The following is a 19,349-nucleotide window of genomic DNA, read 5'->3' as shown; positions in this document are numbered from 1 at the left end:
TTGGCAAACGACAAAAATGAAAAGCCCTAGTTTTCTTGGAACACGTTAAAAGACTATTGGTCAAGAACTTCAAATTAATAAGTCTGGGGAGGGTGGAGGATTCGGATGAAGCTGCAGATCACTAGTATCATTAAACCGTATGATCAACTTTAATTTTAATGTGAGATGGTACATCTCATCTGGAACACTTTTCTAATCGACTGAAAATGTATGCAGATGACTTGACTGGTTGATGGGCAATAAAGATTTTGTTTAAATTAGGAGGCTGGATCTGCCCTCTCAGTGCGTAATGCGCTAAATATGTCTGATATGGGTGCAGATTTTTCTACATACGCCAAAACTTTAAGAAAACAAGTGAATTGCTTCAGATATTGTCTTTCTCAATTAACAAGTCTGACAGACGTTGCCCCGTACATCTGCTTTGGGTGTCTCTTTGTCCCGCTGTGAACTCAGTGGTATAGAAAAGTCTGCTCTGTTTCCACTGTAATTGCTACCAACAGTACAATGCACGGCTACAATTGGTTCAGACAAGGCGTGCTGGTAATTAAGCAAAGTCCTCCAAAATAAATATTCCGTAGCATCTCTGCGGAAGGAAAGACTGGTTCAGACGAAAAGCGTCTCGTTCTCTTCATTGCGTCATATAAAACTAGAGAATGAACAGGAGGATGTTTTAATGAAATTTTAGCTTTGGAGAGAGAGAAGACAGCCTCTTGCTGCGTGACTTGTCAGCTGTGGAAGGAAATAACTGATCAGGCTCCACAAAATGTGTTCATGCATAAAAATAGAGTTTAGGTTCCAAATAGACTCGGAATCTTGAGAGCCTGTAAATCTTATTTTTAATGTAAGCTATCCGCATTTCTCGAATTCCAATTAAGAAACAGTAGATATTTCTAAAATGCCATCTCCGTTACAAGCTATGGAGGAACTTGGAGGAGTAGAAGGCGTTCGTTTCCATTACTCGTAACCCCAGCTCTCTCGATGGATCAGTGGTAGAGCGTCAGTTTTAGATCTCAAGATCGCTAGTTGAAACTTGGCAGAGGTTGTCGGATTATTGAGGGTTGGAATGAAGTCCATTCGGTACTCCATATCGTATGATATCAGTGTGGAGAAGACCTTTGGTGAATGCATTTGGTGTTTATCAGACAAAACGAATTAAACTCAGTCATCAATTGCCCAACATAAATTAGTTTCCCTGTTATCTGGTAGAGTAAAACGGAGCATCGAAAATGATACGCAGTTAGCCTGAATGACCTCACTTCAAAATGTTTTCGCAAGGTACTGGGTGTCATATATTATTATTATTATTATTATTATTATTATTATTATTATTATTATTATTATTATTATTATTATTATTATTATTATTATTATTGTACCGGGCGGTACACCTCCGCTCCGCTAATTCAAACATTGCGCCAGTTGAAACTTCTCTACTGGAGGAAGCCTGAACTTCAACTACAGTGCTAATTCTCAAGTTTCTCAGAAGATGTCCCTACTTGTAAATTTTGAAGTGTTCTGAACTGTGTCGTTTTCGATGTATTTTTGTTTTGCCTTTAGTAAGAAGTGTGAACATTCTCTTCTAGATGGCACTACTGAAGGACTACAATGGTGCACCCTAGTGCGAAGTGAAAGAACTGGTTTTTTGGAGAAATTTTGTGTTCAAAAGTTTGTTCTTTGTTAAATTTCTTTCAGTCATTGTTTAGGTTTGCTGTATAACCCTGCTCTTTCCCCTTGTTTTGAATTTACCAGTCCCGAATTTCTCTAATTAATTTTCCACCAATAATGTGTTTCTTCTTCATCTGGTGTAGGGGTCTTCGTTGTTAGCCAATAAAATGATTGTGGGGGGGGGGTGTTATCATTCCTGAAAGGTCTCGAATGTTCAGCGAGGGTATATAAACTGCTGATTTTCGGGTCTCTGCGCCACTTCAGTAACATCTATCAGTGTGTAAATTATGTAGCAGGGGGCGGGTAGCGCCTCCTTCTTCGGGCAGCGGTTCATCAATAAGGTAATGGCCTTTTAATAACTTCTTTCTTGCTAGCTCAGCAGTTTAACCCTCGGGGCGGGTTCGAAACCTTTTACTATGTAACCTTCCTCTAAAATGTAAAAGACTCTTGATCTAAATTCTGCCTCTGTAACTACATATGGGGATAGAGAGTGCTTAACCCTCTCGAGCTCCCATTCATATTGCTTTGAGGTGAACTTATTTTTCACAACCGTTTCTTCCCTTCTAATGTAATGTAAATCGTTTCCTTATATAAGTCACCTCTTTAGTATGGGATTAGCCCTTGCATAAGCGGCCTAAGGCCAAATTAGGTTTTAATAAAGTATATTCGGAGTGCAAGTTTCGCCTCTACTCAAGTTTGTATTTTGGGGCCTTGTAAATTTCCTGTTTATTTACTAAATCGGCCTCAGTAGGTTGGGTATTTTTACCCCTGTGTTTATGTCCTTAGAGGACAACTTGAAGGTGGAGTTTGGTGCGGCCTTTGATAGGCTGGAACTTTGAGAGCGGGTTGCTCTTCCAAAGAAATTTGTTTCTGTGTGCCTCGAGGAGGCTTTTGCTATGTAATTGGGAGCAAGTGCTCTTGAGCATGATTGGGGCCTTCTGCCCCTTGGTTGAATCTTGTATACGGGTAAAGTTGGGCTTACTGCTCAAGAATTGTGTGTCTGGCTCTCGCAGCCCAAATCCTGTAACTCTGTAATTGTACATTCTTGATTTGTTGTTAGGCTACTGAGTACCTGTTATATTTGTTATTTCTTGATCTTGAAAAGAAAATATAACCTTGTTAAATTTTAAATTAACTTTAATTTCGTAGATTGAGACCTATTCATCCCAGCACCTTCTTTCACCTCTAACTACCACGGATAACTCCGTAACAATTATTATTAGTATTAGTATTAGTATTGTACCGGGAGGTACACCTCAAGGCCGCGCATTTAAAACTAGCGCCTAAAAGAACACCTCTATTGGTAAAACAGTTGAAACTGAAACTACACCTACTTAGAAATTTAATCAGAATATGTCACCACTAAAATGTCGAGTAATTTTGTTATTGGGCAGTTGCCTAAGCGGACTGAATTTATCAGGGTTTTGGTTGCCATTCATCAAGAAGTTTGGACATTTTCCCACAGATGACACTACAAAAACTATGATCATGCACCCTGGTGCGAAGTGAAAGAACTTTTGATTGAATGAAGTTTTGTATTCATACGTTTTTTTCCTTATCGATGTTCATTTATTTTTGGGTTGGCAATATTTTATTTTCCTTTCCGCCAGTTTGGAATTAACCAATACCCAATTTCTGTAATTGTTTTTCCACTTATCACAGGCTTCTTCTCTGATTCTGAGTGTTACTTTTGAAATCTACCAATAAAATTCTGTGGGTGTGTCTTGATCATTCATGAATGACCTCGAACCTTCCCTGAGGGTTGATAAACTGCGGCTTTTCACGTCTCTTGGCCAATTGATCGTCATATTACTAAGTGTGTGTGTGTGTGTCAAAGCAGGAGGCGGGCGGCCTCTTTCATCAGGCAGCGGTACACTTACAAGGTAATGGCCACATAACTTTATTCTTTCTTGCTACCTTCGCAGTTTAACCCGAGGGAAAGATCCGAATCTTGAATTATGTAACCAACTTTTCCAAAATGTAAATCTCCTTTCGGATAATGTAAAAACCTCGTAAACTCTTTAACTGTAAATCGGGGATAGAGAGTGAATTACCCTCTCGAGCTCCCCTTCATCTTGGTTTGAGGTGACTACGTTTATAACTGTTTTTCATTCTGTAATGTGGTAAATTACTTCCTATGCGAGTCACCTCATAGTTTGGGAAAAGCCCCCGTTTCATCGGCCTAGTGTCGTTTAGGTTTTAAGTGTTCATATCTAGGAGTGCAAGTATTCGCCTCCATTCATTTTGTGTTTGGGCCGTTAATTTAACCTGTTATTCTCCCACGAAGGCCCAGTAGGTTGAGTATTTAATACCCCTGTAAAAATAAGTTCCATTTGTAAATAGTGCCTTGTGAGGCATGTAACTTGAGGTTGCCTCGAGTAGGCTTGGAAAACTAAGAGCCTGTTCGCTCTTTTTCAAGGTTTTGTAAGATTTATGAATGCCTCTTGAAGGCTAGATGTTGTAATTTTGGGAGCAAGTGCTCTTTGAATGAGGGGATTTCTGCCCTTGTCTAAATTTGTGCTCTTTTGTAAATATTAGCTAGTAGCTCAGGAAATGCAAAGCTAGGGGCTTAAAGCCCAAAGTGTTAAGATTCTGAATCTTTTATTTTTTTCCCAATCTTGTTTAACGTTTGTTCTTTGTACCTGTAAAAATTCTTAAATTTTGAGTTCTGAAAATATAACCTTTAGTTTAATCTTTTAATTAATTTTGACATTGTAGTTAGACCCATTCACCCCAGCACCTTCTTTAACCTCTTTCTGCTCCACGGGTATCCCCGTAACAATTATTATTATTATTATTATTATTATTATTATTATTATTATTATTATTATTATTATTATTATTATTATTACTATTATTATTATTATTATTATTATTATTATTATTATTATTATTATTGTTGTTGTTACCGTGTTTTTGCGGGACACAGAGGTGAAAGAAGGTGCAAGCATGAATGGGTGGATATACGAAAATCGAAAGATTGAATACAAACTTTCAAATTTGCTGTTTTATTTCCTTTCTTAACCTTTCCCTTTTTTTCAAATCTTAATATTTTACAACTAATTAATAATCAGTTACAGAAGTTTAGCTCGTAATCTTGATAAAGACTTTGAGAGAGATCTACAATAATCAGATAACAACTTTACAGGCTGAGCTTAAAGGAGACGGGTCTCCCAATTTCTTTTACACCAATAGTAAGAGCATCTTTGCTCTACAAATTTGCACTTTCCAGGCCTATCCACGGCACAACCTAAATTTAACAAAATCAAACAGTATTCACTGTCTTAACTGCTCAACAGTCTGATATCTTTAAAATGGAAAGAATGAAATAGAGTTTAACAGAGGTAACAAGTACCCATTCTACAAGGCCTTTGGAAAAAACAAAAGGTTACATTTACTGGCCCAACTCTAATGTATATCGGGTTTATCAATTAGAACTCCATTCCTATAAATAATATGTAAGATAACTGAAATGGGACAACTGTACACGTGAGAACAACAAGTTAATTTATGCTACCGAAAGTGTGAATATAGCACGATATTGTAAAGATGGCAACCTCTGGATGATATAGAGAATATATTACAAATAGCGTACATGCTTATTATTGATAAACACAGTTCTAGAATAGCCCCAAATTTCTTACTTTGACTAGCACATTTCGTATGTTAGACCATTTTGAAACGGTATTAATATATTTTCTTTAAAATAAGATTAAACATTTTAGGGTCAGCTATGTTTCAAAGGAGTGATCCTATATATACTAGTTGTTTACCAAATAGTGTGGTGAAAATGACAAAATATTTTTAGGACAATTACAAGTTCTCCTTTCATCAATAAAAAAACAGTTGCAATAAGGACTTCAATATTACTTTCCAAATGTTAATAAAACTAATTTTTCACAAGACATGCAAATATATATATTTTGAATAAAATGACAATTTTAAACACGTACTAGGTTAATTACTCTACATTGATGAACTATCGCTAGCCGTTCTTCATAGCTAGGCCACCATTGGCGATATATCATCTTTCTCACATGACCTGGCATTGACTATATATCGCCAGTTGGTCCAGTAAAGGTTAAATTATTTATAATATGTGTCAAACTTCTGAAAGATTACTTGAAGAAATAGAAAAATAATGTAAATATACGACTCCTTAACATACCACTCATTCCACCAGCACTACGAACAACTAAGGCGTGTTGCGGTGGAGTGTGATTGGATGGTTGGAATTTCATTAATGGTAGTCGCGTTTCATGTAAATTAACATCCAACAGGATAATTGAACAGTTCATGCATTCGCCTAGATTATTGACCTACGAGATCGGTGGTCTCTGTAACTCATTTGGTTAGACAATTACTTCCTGTACTTACGTTGCGTAATAGAATTCCGACACAGTCGATTAGAATTTAAGATCCTTTAAAATGCGAGAGATTCAAAACATTAAATTAAAATGCCCCCGTCGAGGTAAGAATTCTACTGTCTTAAAGTCCATCATCAGACAAAAGAAATGTTCAAACTGAGAAATCTATACCGTTTGCCGCCGGATATGGCTGGGCTTTCGAATTAAATCACTTTAGTCTTTTGAATCATGATAAAATATAACGACAGGCAGACTAGTTTTATGCGTGTGCCTAAAACAAAAAGGTAAAAGTTGCTTGTGAATCCCAGTGCCACCATACATCTTGCATACCCTAAGATCTAAGCACGTTGTACATTAGGTCTAAGGAGACATATTCGAGTCACATGATATCCTTATAGTTCAGATTCAACGAAAAAGTAGAGGTTCCGTGACCATTATCAATATTCAACCAGTCATGTAACGTAGAAGTATAGGCTTGCTTTATGTGCAATAATGACCACCCTAGGGACCGAAACCAGTGGTGGATATACTGAACATGGGCTTACTCAAGGATATTCGACTCTAAACGGAGGCAACGTATAATTATAAGCTACGTCAAGTAAAGCCATATATTGTAATCCAACACACAGATTTAAGTCCATATCTGATTCAGGATGGTTATATTTACTGAAATGTACGTACTTGTCTAGCTCCTCTGCTGAATGGCCATTGTCGAGGCCTTTATTTTATTCTGGTTATTTCCTCTGACTAAGGACTGGACGTTTTTGATTGCTCCAGTACACACCTCTTCATTTACAAACCACATTTGCAATCCTCATGGAAACAATAATGAATACATCTCTGCACAGTGGACTGGCGTCTGGACAAGGACAAGTTCACATGTGAGAATCACTTCGGACGCCCACGCTGTGTGGAAAAGAGCGACGGAAGCAGAAGAAGAAAATGAAAATTAGGAGTAAATTAAGAAGATTCTACTGACGGTAGAGAACTCTCCAGCGAGGCGACCGATTTACATACAGAAAAGTATTGTTGCCGGGACTCCCGAAATTTCAGGATATTTCCCGATATTTTAAACACTACAGAAAACACGAAAAAAATCCCCGAAAGTTCTTGTAATCCAAACTTAAGGAAAATTAATATTTAAAGGTGCATAATATATTTGTGCCGAAAAACTCTTTCCTCGTCTCACTGCGTGACATTTTATCAATAAGATCACTCGTTAGGTACTTCCCTGAATTAATTTTAGGCTCGAATTACGTAATCTCTCTCCTCTTATTGAACTCAAAACTCACGTTTGACTGCGTCATTCGAAGGGAAATCCCCGACCCGCATATACAGTAGAGTATAACATCTGCATTCTGCTACAACTTTAAAATTGGTACGCAATTTCTACGCCTGATGAATAACTACATCTACAGGAAAAGTGTGTGTGTGGGGAGGGTGGGGGGGGGGCGGGAATAAGAAAAAAGAAGAAGAAGAACCATAGAGTGGCCAGAGAGTACGTGTGAGTGAAATTGTATATTTTTCTCATAATAACTTCACATGACTATTGCATTCTTTAATTTATTTATAACATTTCATTGCTCGAGAAACTAGCGAAATATTCATTAAAACTCCCGAAATTTTTACGTACAATTTTTTGTAGTCCTGGCAACACGGTAGAAGAGTATAGTGAAGTCGGTGACGTGTCACCACTACGTAATGGGCACCAAACAGCAACAGATACATTCGTTTTCCTTGTTAACCGAGCAAGTGGCTGTGGTATTTGGGTCGCATAGTGGTCAGCTCGCATTTGGGAGACAGTGGGTTCGAATCCCAATGTCAGCAGCCCTGAATATAGTTTTCTGTGGTTTCTCATTTTCACACCAGGCAAATTCTGGGGACTGCACCTTAATTAAGGCCACAGCCGCTTCCTTCCCACTCATAGCCCTTTCCTATCCCATTGTCACCAGAAGTCCTATCTGTGTTGACACGACGTAAAGCAAAATGTAAAAGAACGAAAAGATTGAAAGACGATATTTCTTTAAACAACACAAGAATGGACGAGAAATCGGTTCAGGTTTCATAGCAAACACAAAAGAATGGAATGACTAAGATTAATCAACTATAAGAGACTTCTATGACATGACTGGCGAAACATTTCTTTGAAATGCACAAATAAATAAATGTTCAGGAGAGAAATCGAAGTCGTGATATTCCGATCGTTCTATATCTACGTATGTCTCTGCTATCTACACCACTTGTCACAGGTACGAAGCGCCTTGCTGTGCATCATAATACTGACCTTGGACGGATAAACCCTAATTACAAGCGACATGCGTATTTTTTAAATTTACCGGATTAATACAAGCTAATTGTGAACTTGAATTTCTTACATTCTATCACCTCGCCATAAGATCTATATGTATCGGTGCTACGTAAAGCAACTTGTAAAATACATTCTATCATTCCACACATAATTCTGCTCACAAATTGAATATACAGGCCGAAAACAGTCCCAAAGAAGCCAGATACAACACCATACCAAGTGGTTGGTGTGACTTTGTGATATTCGTCGATTGATTCCAGTCTGTACCTCTTCCAGGGTTTAAAATATTAGAGGAAAAGAAAATGGTGATTGGGGATAAAGTTACTCTTTTTTATTTTTACAAATGCCTTACGTCGCATCGATAGAGATAGGTCTTGTGGCGACGGTGGGATAGGAAAGGCTGAGGAGTTGGAAGGAAGCGGCCGTGGCCTTAATTAAGTTACAGCCCCAGCATTTGCTTCGTGTGAAAATGGGAAACCACGGAAAGCTATCTTCAGGGCTGCCGTCAGTGGGATTTGAACCCACTATCTCCCGGATGCAAGCTCACACCCGCACTTCCCTAACCCCACGGCCAACTCACTCGGTGATTTAGTTTATTTTCTCATATCACACAACATAATAAACTTATGTTTGCAAAGTGAAATCAGCCCTTGGCCGTTGCTTTCTTTGGTACATTGAAGAGAGGATGAAGTCATGGAATCGGAAATACTGTGCTTCAAAAGCAATTTTTCAAAGTGTGTTTGTAGGAATTGCACAAAATTATAGGAACAAATGCTGATGCACACCTCAAATCAGGATTCTTGAATTGAAGAATTAACTCATGCAGTATTGCACCTCTCTTAGAGCAACCACTGATTTCAAGAATATACCTGTTCCGTTCCATAACTTGGCATGAAATGGTGTGTGTGATATTTGACCAATGAACTTGTGGTCACAAATTCTCATTACAAAGAACTTCAAATAATTTCCCAAAAGTCTCCTTTTACACTGACTTATTTGTATTTATTCAATGAAACTCTTTTGATTTGAAATCTAGAACAATATCTAAACTTGGGTTGTCACTTTTTTGTCCGTGGTATATTTTCATTGTTTATCAAGTTTATGGTGCAATGTAACAGTTTCAGTTGCAAACATCGCCTCGTTTGTGATAAGCCGGTAGCAATGTAATATTGGTGAAAAATAGCCCCTTCCTATGCGTAACGTTGTGCCAGCTTTGACACATAAAACTTCTAAAAATCATTTTCGAAGATACGAGTAATTAAACATCTTCCCGAAAGCTTCTAGAATGTGCTAAATAGCATTTGAAAATTCAAAAGCTAACGATTTCAAACTGACTGAAAAAGTTTCGGCATGGGAATGGTGCAAGTTAACCCTGGTTTACGGTATTACAAATATTATGAAGTTATTCGAAGGAAACTCTTAAAATTACCAGCAGTCAGTCAGATTTAAGACATATTGTCACCTGAATTGCTTGAAAGAATGTTTAAATTTATCACCGTTCTCAAACATATGAAGTTTGTCATCTTACTGGCATGAAGCTTCGAGGTAGTAAGAGCGAATCTGTAATTCCTCTTGCAAACAAGGCTGCTACCAGTCAGACATACCCGAGATGTCAGCCTGCGGCGAAGGTAAGGAATCCGATATCCCTCACTATCGACATTCCTTGTTGGTAAAGTATGGATGCGCGATCTGGTAACATATGAGTGAACACGTCAGTTTTGGAGAAACGACATCGCAGAATAGATTCTAACGCCAAGGATGGGTTTTTAATTTCCTGGTCTACTATGAAAGTTATAGCTGGACCAACCATAAAGCATGTTCCTGGATGTCTTCATTCTCGTTATAAATAAGAATGATTATACTTCACCATTCCTCCGGCATTATATCTGTTCCCACTTTACCAAGGCTTTTTTCAAGAGTTGTTTTATAAGTTTTGGCAAATATTTTATTTATTGAAACATAGTAGGCATATGCATCCATGGTTCTAAGTATCGTAGGCCGACAATATAGTCACCAGGGTTGCGTACAACGTGTTCCCAGCGATGCGAAAGCCGTTGGGTGGCGTTGACACTGCTCAGTCTGTCGATGGTGCGAAGAGAGAGATCGGTGGCCTGCAAAAGTCTTCAATTCTACGGAAGTACTTCATATGCAGTGGCTCTTTCATCTCAGGAATTCGATCGAAGTCACAGGAACTTAAATCCGGAAAGTATTGGGTGTGATAGAACGTCCCAACGATTGAACAGTTCAGACAACTTCTGTGGCTCTTTCATCTCAGGAATTCGATCGAAGTCACAGGAACTTAAATCCGGAAAGTATGGGGTGTGATAGAACGTCCCCAGCGATTGAACAGTTCAGACAGCTCCTGCTGTGTGTGCCGTAGCATTGGCAAACAGAACGATGGGTGAGTTATCCGTGAAGTGTCGCCGTTTCCTTCTCAGAGCTGCTCGCAGATTGTTTTGCAAAAATGAATATTAATACGCTGTATTAACGGTCTGTCATGGGGGAACGGTATGCATTAAGATCACATCCGATGCATCCCCACTAATGCGGACACAGTCTGTACATGTTCGTCACATAGGCCTACTGGTGGGTGACCAGGTCGAGACATGTCAAACTCACCTTCGCGTCCTTGGTGCGACTTCTACCACACTGTACTTTTAACCAGCTTCTTTGGTCATGCTTGGGAAACATGGCGACTGCCTTTCGCGAGCGTTTGCTCACAACTGCTTATCTTCACCTGCCTAGTGAGAGTGGATGTAGAGGGGAAAGTGTGAAGCCATGTGTTCTCAGCAAGGGGACGCAAGTATGCAAACTTTGGTAAGAATAACAGAGCCCGGCACCATTCCACGGCTGTGCTGGAGTATGGTTGTCAAAACTTAAAAGAAAAACCTATGTACGCGCCTCAACAAGGATTTCATTGGGGCCAGTCACATTCGCATACTCATTTGTCTTCATGCAATTCGTCCCAGTCAATCCTAAAAAAACAAGCCTTGCATTCTCCTCACTTAACCGTTCAATTTTTCTTTGAAAAGGAACTGCACTATTTCTGCGCTTAGACAAATAATTGAAAAGCACAAGATGACTAAAGAACTCAATCAAGAAGCATGGAGGTGCTTGAGGTACACGGGAGTACCAGATATGTACATGCGAACAGTTCCAGGCAGATACGAAGGAGTCAAAATCACCAGAAATAAACAGTGTAGGACAGATAGAGTTGATATCAGTTCGAAATGGTCACCGCACTGAATCCCTATATCTTTGATCTTGCCATGACGGCCCTGTAGTATAATGGTAGCATGTCTGTCCCTCACCCGGAGGCCCTGGCCACGTCAGGGCAGGGATTTTTACCCGGACCTGAGGATCAGATAGTAGCCCAATCAAGAAAACCAATACTATTGGCAGAGAGTATTCGTCGCACTAACCATGCATTAGTTAGGCCTTTGGGAAGAACAGCGGTCACTTGGTAGGCCAAGGCCTATCAGGGCTGTAGTGACATGGAGTTTGAGCTGTTTTTTCTTTTCTTGTTATCATTATCCGAACTTAGAAGTAGCAATTATATAGGGAGAGTTATTTTCACCCCCGACGGACTGCATCAGAGACGAGAAAAATCGAGGCACATTGCCTGTCCGGAAGTAGAAGGTAGAAGAGAGATTGAGAAGAAGATAGATGAACTTCATGCATGAAGATTTAAAGGAGAAGCAGTTAACAGAGAACGGTGTTTGGGACAGAGGCAAATGGAAACATTCTTGGCAGAAAAGTCGACATCTCATGTACGGAAGGAAAAGAAAAAGCAGAAGAGCTAAACGAGTTTCTTCATCGTGCTGAGGAACTGGATTATACCTACACCTGAATTTCAATTCTCATGATGATTATGATGATTGCTGTCGTTGTTTAAGGGGCCTAATATATAGGCCATTGGTCCCGAATTTCAATTCTCAATTATGATATTCGCTAACATGACTAATTCTTAACCAGGTATTTCCACCCTCATTGCAACCCAATGCTGGATTACTATCTAGTTTCCAATTCCAAGACAACTGAACTATTCTAGCGACAGTTCCAGCTTACTTTGGTAGTTCTACATGAATCTACTGACTTAATTACGCGGTACGTTTCGTATAGCTATAAACTTATATTTGGGAAACGGTGGGCTCCATTTTTACTGCCGATGGTTTTTTTCTAAGATATCTAATTTTTCACGCCAGACAATGTTCGGGTTGTACCTTAATTGAGGTCACAGCCGCTAACTTCCCAGTTCTATCCCATCCAAGTGTTATAAAAAATCTACCAACGTTAATTGGACGCAAAACTATTAGCGGGAAAGAAGTTTAAAACGTAATGAATTTTGAGGATTAAATGGAATACACTGACGTAACGTTCTGAAATAGTGTGACCTATACTTTAGTCCTTATACTTTACCGGGCTACCGGGCGAGTTGGCCGTGCGCGTAGAGGCGCGCGGCTGTGAGCTTGCATCCGGGAGATAGTAGGTTCGAATCCCACTATCGGCAGCCCTGAAAATGGTTTTCCATTTTCACACCAGGAAAATGCTGGGGCTGTACCTTAATTAAAGCCACGGCCGCTTCCTTCCAACTCCTAGGCCTTTCCTATGCCATAGTCGCCATAATACCTATCTGTGTCGGCGCGACGTAAAGCCCCTAGCAAAAAATAGCTTTACCGGGCTAGTTGTAAAAATGGTAAAAATGTCCTTATACTTCGGGCACGTGAAAAGAATGGGAGGAACGAGGATCCAGACGTCTTTGTATAAACCGGAGGTTACAGTGAAAATATTTAGAGGTAGTTCCAGAAAACGACGGAGAAAACAATTTGAACGCGATTTGAGGAAGAGAGTGGCAAACTTTCAAGACATCTTTGATGATGAATTGTGGAATGATCGGCAGAGATGATCCGCAACACAATCCAAGATCAAACTGGACAAGTGGAGCGATCACCACCACCACCATCATCATCATCATCATCATCATCATCATCATCATCATCATCAGTTTATGACCATGTATCCTCAGTTAGTGAGAAATACTTTCTGGAGGTAGTTCATTATGACTTGTATACGTGGTGTTGAAGGGTCCTGCGAACTCAATTGGGACCTACAGTAATGACGACACGAAAGCAGTATAAGTGTACATAACAGGAGTGAAAGATTTGATTTGTGCAAAACGGAACGAGTTGGCAGTGCGGTTACGGGCGCGCAGCTGTGAGCTTGCATTCGGGAGTTAGTGGGTTCGAACCCCACTGTTATAGCTCTTTCCTATCCTATCGTTGCCGTAAGACCTATCTGTATCGGTGATACGTAAAGCAACTTGTAAAAAAAGTAATGCACACCTAGAGAGTTTTCTTCCTTTACTCTAGACAAGTTTCGCGAAGTTTCAGCACTTATATTTACCTACGATGTAGGCACAATGCTTTCGAGAGTATGGTACCAGCATAGTTCAGATTCTTCTCGATAAATCGAAGCCTATTGTTTGACTGGAGACCAGAGTAAGGGTCTGTTTTTTATATCCAGTCTTATTTCCAATAAATAGAGGAAGCATGATGAATTCCTGTTAATACTTTTAAAGTTAATTTGGAGAAAGGAAAACGAAGAGAAACAACACCGTATTTTAGTAAGAGACCTGATGCAGTTTTTTCTAATAGACAGCCTATAGGCGATCTGCATATCTGTGAGGATGGGGCCGTACATAAGATGATTTATACTGATGAAGCCGGGGCACACACCCAGCATCTGAGCCAGGCGAATCATACAATCAAGGTTAAAATCTCCGTCCCGGCCGGAAATTGAACCAGCGACCCTCTGGACCAACCATTTAGCCAAGGAACCGGACAAAAGTAACAAATCAACTTTAAATTATTATTATTATTATTATTATTATTATTATTATTATTATTATTATTATTATTATTATTATTATCTTCCGTTGTCAGCATAATTTCATACAATCCAACCAAACTACAAAATATGGTAGCTACAAAATCTTCAGCCACTCAGGCCCCTAATTTTTTATTTCTCCTTTCTCGGATAGCGCGCTCCGTGTTCTACAGATTAAAGAAATAATTGTGCTCTGGAATGAAAACCGTTTGCTTCGTCTGAATTTGAAATACAGCCAGACCGCTGTTGGTTAACCAGAACGCCTGCATTAGAGTTGTAAATGAAGACAATTTTTTTCATGGAAAATTTTCTTTCTCACTCGGCTGGACGTCCCCTGGGGGCACGCGCGTGCGGGTGACCTGGTTGAGAGCCGGGTCGACAGCCCAGAGTCTCGACGAGGACCATCTGAAATATTGTTACGAGTCCCCGTACACCACCCCGGATCACGCCCGGATAGGGTACTGTGCAGCATGCAGATGTCACGAGTCTAAAACGACTGGGCGGAATACGCTTTTCATTCACTTCTACTACCCACCTCCAACACCCAAATGAAACATTAATGTGTACCTTGACGTGATATTTTAGAAAATGTTTTTCTTTAGGATGTAATCATTATTTGGGTGACCAGTAAAGACTCTGAAGATGCAAACAATTTGCGTGTGTGTCCATCCACTTGATTCCCAACACGAGGGAGACGTCGCGTTTGAGGAGACAGCTTATTGTTGAGATAAAAGCACATTACGGTAGCAATACAAGATCAGGACTCGTTTGCAAAGCCTTGAAAATTACTTTAGCCGTTTCTTGCTAGTTGCTTTACGTCGCACCGACACAGATAGGTCTTATGGCAACGATGGGATAGGAAAGGCCTAGGAGTTGGAAGGAAGCGGCCGTGGCCTTAATTAAGGTACAGCCCCAGCATTTGCCTGGTGTGAAAATGGGAAACCACGGAAAACCATCTTCAGGGCTGCCGATAGTGGGATTCGAACCTACTATCTCCCGGATGCAAGCTCACAGCCGCGCGCCTCTACGCGCACGGCCAACTCGCCCGGTAGCCGTTTCTTTGATGGTGTGTGGCCTCCAAAGAGGTCTGGTCTTTCGAGTTGACGTCGTATAGGCGACCTGTGCGTCATTGAGGACGGGGCACTATCTATGATGATGATGATGATGATAATAACAATAATAATAATAATAATAATAATAATAATAATAATAATAATAATAATAATAATAATAATTTCGTGTGGCTATTTCTAGCCGAATGCAGCCTTTGTAAGGCAGACCCTCCGATCAGGGTGGGCGGCATCTGCCATGTGTAGGTAACTGCGTGTTATTGTGGTGGAGGATAGTGTTGTGTGTGGTGTGTGAGTTGCAGGGATGTTGGGGACAGCATAAACACCCATCTCCCGAGCCACTGGGAGTAAGCAATGAAGGTTCAAATCCCCGACCCGGCCGAAAATTGAACCCAGGACCCTCTGAACTGAAGGTCAGTATGCTGACCATTCAGCCGACAAGTCGGACACTATGATAAATTATAATGACGAAGACGACACACACACACACACACACACACACACACACACATCGAGTCATCAGATTTTACTAATGAAGGTTAAAATCCCCGACCCAGCAGGGAATCAAACCCGCGACCCCTTGGACCAAGCGGCAGCACGCTAACCACTTAGCTATGGAGCCGGACACTTATAGCCCTTGTAAACCCCCAAAGCTACCCAAGAAAATAGTTGTAATGCGAGGGCCAAAAATACTATCGCTCGTTTCGCAACATGCTTTTCAGTTGTTTAACGAAAGTCGCATGTTCCATGGAGAGCGACGTGCGAACAGACCACGGGCCTGCTGGTCGTTGACGAGGCTAGTGCTCCTCTAATATGTGCCATTCATTACTCCAATCAGATGGTTTGGATAACCACTAATGTCCATTATATCCTACAATTTCTTCCTATATATTTTATCGAAGGCTTTTGATAATTAACAAAGGCAATGCAGGTTTTAAAATTAAATTCTCTTCTGTAATACCTACTTCAGGCTAACCGTATTCTGATGAGCAGCTGAATGAGTGCTAATAGTACAGTGTGACACTCCACTGCGATATCCTTGGATTTCTTACTGGCCGTGCGAGTAACAGTTGAGCATAGATGGGTAAGACACGAGATCTCAACACACTTGATGGCTGCTAGATTGTCGGCTAGAGACGTATGGGCCATTCTTCCTCCGAAGTCTTGAATTTTAGATCTGTTTGTTTGAATTTTGTTATTATAACGGGCATGATAAATATTAGAACGTTATTCCAATCAGCTGAGTTTATGAGAGACTGCCGCATTCTTAAGAAAGGTCAGACGAGGCGCGATTTGTCCTGATTTATTGCTTTCTTAGTGGAACCTTCCTCTACCAGGGCTATGTTGACTGAACAAATTTGTGGGTTTGTACACTGCTTAAGTGAATATTGTCCTATTGATACCTATCGGAAACACACCCTCTCCAAGAAGTACAGGAGTGGTGTAAGCTCGAGCTACTTAGAACAATGACAAAGGAGGAGAGCTTCAAGCAATTTACATTTTTGCCCGGGTTTGAGATGGACTTGTCTGAGTGAAACACGCATAATAGGCTGCAGGTCAGGATTGCCACTGCTGCGTTGTTTTATTGCTCAAGGTCTGACAGTCATTTGAATTATTGTTGATGTTTTTATGAAAATATGCACAGTAAAATCATTAATTTCAGTAATAAATTATATGTGTTCTACATTTTCCTCATTATTTTATAATGAAAGAATTCCCCCCGGGCAATTTTAGTGGGGGGGGGGGACCTTTGAGATAAAATCGTCGGGAGGGGGGGGGAATCCCTCTCTTCCCCCCCGCGATTTCGCACCCTGCTTATCTCTCTCGAACTGTAGCCAATTCGTTCGATGAACACTCCACGGATAAGAGAATGTTTGCCTAGCCTACAAGGTCATCTGACCTCAGTCCTATTGAGCACATTCGGGATTGTGTCGAGAGGAAACTGTGCGCTCTGGACACAGTTTGGACAAATTTCCGTATATTATGGATAGCTGTGCAGCTTTTGTGGATCAGGGTCACTTAGTAAAGCTTCCGGTGTCTTGTCACGCTTAGAGAGTTCAGTGCCCATGTGAGTCCTTGCGCCTTATGACGAGAAGTAAGGAGAGATCTGGTGGAGAGTGGCTTCTGTACTCCATTGCGAGGAAACAGTTCTGGGCGGTATGGTTACTCACACCTCGTTGTTATCTAGCATGAATCTGCGAGTGATCATCATCATCAGAGTGAAAGGTGATTCTACACGTTACTAGCCAGATATCTCTAATTCAATTGCCCATCAGTGTATTATACAGTATAAGGAATCTTTCTTTCATTTAATGCATTTGATCCGTGGTTGAAACTTACTGTGTGTATTGAAACTTAATCCTCTTTTCAATTATGTTCCGTTCATCCCTGAATCAATAAAACGTCCTGATAAAAACGTCTAACAATGACCATTCGCTAATTCCCAAAACTGGTCGAGGAATCTTGCAAAAAACAAGAAAGAAGAAGGGACTAACAATAAAAGTGCAAAGGATGATGATGAATAGAAAGAATGCATTTATGGGGGATTTTTGAACTTCGCTTCCCACGAACTTTATAGTGGAATTCTAACCTAATTGCTTCTCTCAGCACCGAGCTCGATAGCTGCAGTCGGTTAAGTGTGGCCAGTATCCAGTAATCGGGAGATAGTGGGTTCGAGCCCCACTGTCGGCAGCCCTGAAGATGGTTTTCCGTGGTTTCCCATTTTCACACCAGTCAAATGCCGAGGCTGTACCTTAATTAAGGCCACGCCCGCTTCCTTCCAGTTCCTAGGCCTTTCCTATCCCACCGTCGCCATAAGACCTATCTGTGTCGGTGCGACGTAAAGCAAATAGCTTCTCTCAGCAGCGAGACATTTTCATTCAGTGTCCTGTAGTTTATATTGTCCTGAAAACTCTACCAAAACTTGCCATCCTGAAATACCTAGCTTTCAAAAACAATCCTAGTGAAATAAATATCATAGCACTATTTTAAAAAAACGATTATCTAACGCACAAAGAGCTCCTAATTTAATACGCCAGCAAACAACCACCGAATTTTATTATACGGATTGAAGTACGGTACGCCTGCAAAATATAGCCATCTTAATGTGCTACATACCAGATCACCTGTCAAAATTATTCTGAATACCGAAAAAAGGGAATACAGTTTCACAGAATACAAGGCGTGGCTCTTGCAAGATATCGAATTTTAGATTAATTAATAATTTCATTTAAGGCATGGAAATTTGGTGATTTCTCAAAGTACATAACTTTTGTATTAAATATTTAAAAAATGAATTTTTCAGAAAGTTGTCATTATCGCGTTTAATTAAAATATGAAACATGATTCTTGGTTTTTAAAATGGTTGGTTAGTAAACACATTAATACATATTATAGACTTACGTGACGTGAGACTAACCTTAAAGAGCGAGCCATTGAAGGGAAAGAGCTCTGGACACAGTCCCACAGCGTTGTGTCCACACACGTCCTGGTGAAGGTTATGTAGACCGTACGCCATGGTGTAGATCGCCTTGATGATGAAGGACAGCTTCGGATCGGGCTTGTATTTCTCACTCAGCTTCTCCTCTCCTGGAAGATAAAATATGTGTCGATAAAACCACATTTTTCGAAGACGATAACATGATATTATGCGTGTTCTATTGCGCTCATTATTTTTAGCCTAAGCGCAGCTCACATTGGACAAAAATCGGTTACGTCTCAAAACTCACGGGATAAAATTAGTTACAAATAGTATCAAAACTCACGACTACAAACTGGTAGCTAAAGTAAACATTCTAATGAGTCTCAAAATTCACGACTCCGGACAGCAGGTGCTTGCGATGACTGCAGGAGGGATGACGTGCGCAGTGACTCATGTTTCCCTTACGGGAATACTGTGGATGTTATTTTGCCACCACAACCCACAGGAGAAAAATAATGGCTGGTGAATTAAAAAGACCGAGGCGTATTATTATTATTATTATTATTAAAATATTTTGCTGTTGTCTTAAAGCTAATATAATGCGTTTTTACCTTTCACATAAATGTATAATA

General features: G+C 40.2%; 1 protein-coding gene across 1 annotated transcript in view; it reads right to left on the bottom strand.

Moving 5' to 3' along the window:
* Positions 1-19,349, bottom strand: part of LOC136857449 (metabotropic glutamate receptor 1-like) — a 445,598-nt gene that overhangs the window by 146,689 nt on the left and 279,560 nt on the right. Inside the window, exon 5 of the mRNA XM_068225058.1 lies at positions 18,715-18,884. Coding sequence (XP_068081159.1) covers positions 18,715-18,884 — 170 coding nt within the window. The remainder of the gene's footprint in view (positions 1-18,714; positions 18,885-19,349) is intronic.

Source organism: Anabrus simplex, chromosome 1 (genome assembly GCF_040414725.1).
Source record: "Anabrus simplex isolate iqAnaSimp1 chromosome 1, ASM4041472v1, whole genome shotgun sequence".
NCBI lineage: Eukaryota > Metazoa > Arthropoda > Insecta > Orthoptera > Tettigoniidae > Anabrus > Anabrus simplex.
Note: the sequence above shows the minus strand (reverse complement) of the source record. Positions and strands in the feature narration are given on the sequence as shown.